Below are 3598 nucleotides of genomic sequence, written 5' to 3' on the forward strand. Positions count from 1 at the left end.
GGGAAGCAAAGGAAAGGCCAAGCAAGGGCACAAAAGAACCCGAAACACAAGCGCGAGAGAGGCAGGGGCACAAGACAAGGCAGAAACACGCACAGGGCAGAGCAAAACACAGGGAGAAGCCAAGAAAGCAGCAGAGAGGGAAGCAAAAGAGGGGGGGAGAGCAGGGGGGACCGCGGGAGACGAAAGACGGCACGGGACACCGCAACAAGCGCCGCACAAGGCGCACCGGCCAAACCCACGGCAAGAACAGACCAAAAGAGCAGAAAGAGCCGAGCGGGAAGAAAAGACACCGGAGAGAAAAACAAAAACACAAGAGGAACGGAGAGCGGACCCGCCGAGAGGCCCAAAAGAGAAAAGGGGAAGCGGGGAAGCAACGCGGGAAGGGGGGGCAAGGGGCAACGGGGCGGGGAAGAAAAGCGACGCACCGGGGAGAGAGAAGGGGGAGCGAGAGGGGGAAAGGGGAAGGAGAGAAGGAAGGGGGGCGACGAGGGGAGGGGACAAGACGAACACAAGGGAAAGGGCAAGAAGACCCGGACGAACAGAAGGAAGGGGAAGGAACAAGGGAACGCCGGACAAAGCGCAAGGGACAACGGGGACGGGGGGGGGGACGAGGCAAGGACGAGGCCCCCAACGAGGAAAGGGCAGGAAGGGAAGGTAGGGGAGGAAGTAATGACCAAGGAGCTAGGAGGAAGGAGCGACAGGAAGCCGGAAAGAGAAGGGGGATGTGACGGCGGGGGGCACAAAGACCATGAGACAACGGCGCACATACGGGGGGGGCGCGAGGGACGACGGAAAGGCCAAAGAGAGATAGCGGCAGCCACTGAACCAAAGGGGGAGGCTGAGAGGAGCGGGAAGAAGGGGAGACGAGCCGAAGGTGGGCGAAAGCCCGGGGGAGTAAAGGGCGAGAGTGCACTACCTCAACCGAGCGTGGCACCGAGGGGCAAGGGGAAAAACTAAAGGAGGGAAGGGGAGCGCCAGGGCACGGGGGGGGCGCCGATGGCCGACCAGGCAGCGGGAGGAAACCAGGGGCGCCTCCGCACAAGGCAGCAGGGGGCAGGCGGGAGGGAGGCGAAGGGCGGGGGACAGGGGGGAGCTAGAGCGGCAGACGCGGAAAAAAAGCACGGAGGGAGAGAGAAAGGCAGGGGCGCGGCCAAGGGAGAAGGGAGGGGCACAGGCGCACATAAGGTGCAGAACCAAGGAAGGGGGCGGTGACCCACGACCAAATGGCGGCACAAGGCAGGAGCTACGAAGGAGGGGGGGAGGGGCCGGGGGAGCAGAGGGCAAGCGGCGACAAATAACTGGCAGGCGGGCAAATGACAGCGCGGGCGACCCTGGACAAACCAGGAGAGCGAAACATACGGCACTAAGGGAAGGGCAAAGGGGAGATGGGACGCCCGACCGAGCCGAGGCATGGCGGGCGATCCGCGGGAACACAGCCGGCGTGCCGAGGGCAAAGACCCAAAATCAAGGGGCAGGCAAGGGGGGAGGGGGTGAAAAAGAGCGTGAAAGGGCATAGGGAGGGCAGAGGGCGGGCCGACAAGGAGCAGGGGGCGCCACGGCCAACGGAGGGCGGCCGGGAAAGGGAGGCGGATGGCGCGCGAGGGGGAAACGAGAGAGGGAGAGAGGGACGCGGCAAACGGAGAAGGGAAGGAGAGAGGGAGGCCGCAAAGGAGAACCCAGGGAGGGGGAAAAGGAAGGGGAAAAGGGATGCGGGGGGCCACAGGGGGGGGAAGGAGGAGGGGCCTCCCGGGGGATACTAAGAACGCGGCAAACGGGGAGAAGGGCGAGAGCACAAAGGCGCATGGGCGCGGGGGCGGAGGAGGGCGGGCAAAGCAAAGGCCAAGGAGAAACGGAGGAAAGGCGCGGGGAAGGGAAAAGAAAAAAAGGGGCAAGGGGGCGAACCAGATGCAACGGGCGGCCCAAGGGGGGAACCGGGAGGGAAACTGGCGCCCCGGCGCAAGGAGTGGGCGATCGCCGGCCCGACGGGCGGACGGGGAGGGGACGAAGGAAACCACAAGGATAAACAGCGGAAGCGTGGACGGGAGAGGGAGGGAAGGGCCGGAGCAGAGGAAAGAAAAGGGAACTCAGGCAGGAGTGGATGGAGCCACATCGCACGGGCGGAAAAGGATAGCCAGAAATCGGGGCGACCCGGGCGGCGGAGATGCAGCAACGGCGAAAGGCACAGCAGCGGGCGGTGATAACCGGACGGGAATGAGAAGGGGAAAATAGGGGAGAGAGAAGGGGAGAGCGGGGCGCGGGGGCGAGGACAACGCCCGGAAAAGCAGGGGCGGACCAGTGGGAGCGCCAGTGCGGCCCGACTAGTGGAAACACAGAGCGACATAGAACAAGAGCGGGCAGAGAACGCAGGCCAGCGAATGGAAGGGGCAACGGCGGGGAGGAATAGGAAAGGAGGAGGGGAAGAGACGGAAGGAGCGAACACGCGGGCAGGACATCCATGCAAAGAAGGGCGACAAGATTGGGGAGAGCAAAAAGGAGAACCACGCACGGGCACAGGGGGGGCAGGAAAGGGGCGCGACAAGGGGGCAAAAGACCCGGAAAATGAAGGTGAAAAAGGGAAGGGGCGATAAGCCAATAAAGGGGGACCACACCACAGCACGCCCCGGGCGAACCGGGCGACAGCGCGCGCGCACTGGGAGCGCCCCGGGGGGCCGCGGTCAGAACACGGGCAAGCCGGGAAGAAAGGGGGGAGGGGAAAAGGGGAGAAAGAGGGAGGAGCCAAGCAAGGGGCGACGAAGAGTACAAACGCAAGCATGGCAGTATAAGACGGCGGAATAAGGGGCCCACAGAAACCGCAGACAGGGCCCCGCCAGGGGAGAATAGGAGTGGGAGCGCCGACCACGCAGGGCCAGAGCGCCAACAAAAAAAGAGAAAAAAAAGAGAGCAAAGCCACAAAAAGGGGGTAGGAGGGGCGGACGAAGGGCGCTGACACGAGCAGATGGATGAGATGCTCATGGGCGGGAGGTGGCAGAGGCCATGCGAGAGCGAAGGGCAGGAGCACGGGCAGGGGGGCGCCGCGCGGAACCGGCTGGGGGCAGCCGAGCGGCGGTGAGGGCGCTGCCAAGCACCATACCGCAGCTCCTCGCCGACCGGCGGGGGAGCTGCCAGAGGAAGAGGGACCAATAAACAGTGCAGGAGATGGCACGCGGCAGAGGCACGGGGGCGTCGAGCCGCGAGGAAGGAATGGGGTGGCTCTAGGGCAAAGGCCAGCAAGGCCCGCCAAGGCGAACGAAGGTGGGAACGCCGGAGCGATAGGGAGCGACCAAAGGGGGAACAGGGGCAGGCGAAGAACGGAAGGAGGGATAGAAAAATGGTCGAGGAGGCAAAGGTGGAGAAGGGCACAAGAGGCGAGCGGAGAGGGGCGGGAAGGAACCGCGAAACGATAAGAACGTAAGAAAAGAAGAGGAGGACGGGGACGGGAGGGTGAGGGGCACGGCGGCACGCCGGCCGACGGGCAGCGAAAGGAGCGAACCCGAAGGCCCGGGCGACAGCAAATACACGCACCACGCGCCCGCTGCCCGCAGCGGGCCGCCACGCAGCCGCCGCCCCCACGCCGCCGCCAAGCCGTCCGCCCGGGAGA

At 65.0% G+C, this 3598-nt stretch overlaps 1 protein-coding gene across 1 annotated transcript; it reads left to right on the forward strand.

The window, feature by feature from the left end:
• The first annotated feature begins 1590 nt into the window (after nucleotides 1–1590).
• Nucleotides 1591–2229, forward strand: LOC109193442 (protein qua-1-like). Its single transcript, XM_019344303.1, has one exon. The coding sequence runs from the start codon at nucleotides 1591–1593 to the stop codon at nucleotides 2227–2229; it is 639 nt and encodes a 212-aa protein (XP_019199848.1).
• The last annotated feature ends 1369 nt before the right edge of the window (nucleotides 2230–3598 follow it).

This window comes from Ipomoea nil, unplaced genomic scaffold (genome assembly GCF_001879475.1).
Source record: "Ipomoea nil cultivar Tokyo-kokei standard unplaced genomic scaffold, Asagao_1.1 scaffold1884, whole genome shotgun sequence".
Taxonomy (NCBI): Eukaryota; Viridiplantae; Streptophyta; class Magnoliopsida; order Solanales; family Convolvulaceae; genus Ipomoea; species Ipomoea nil.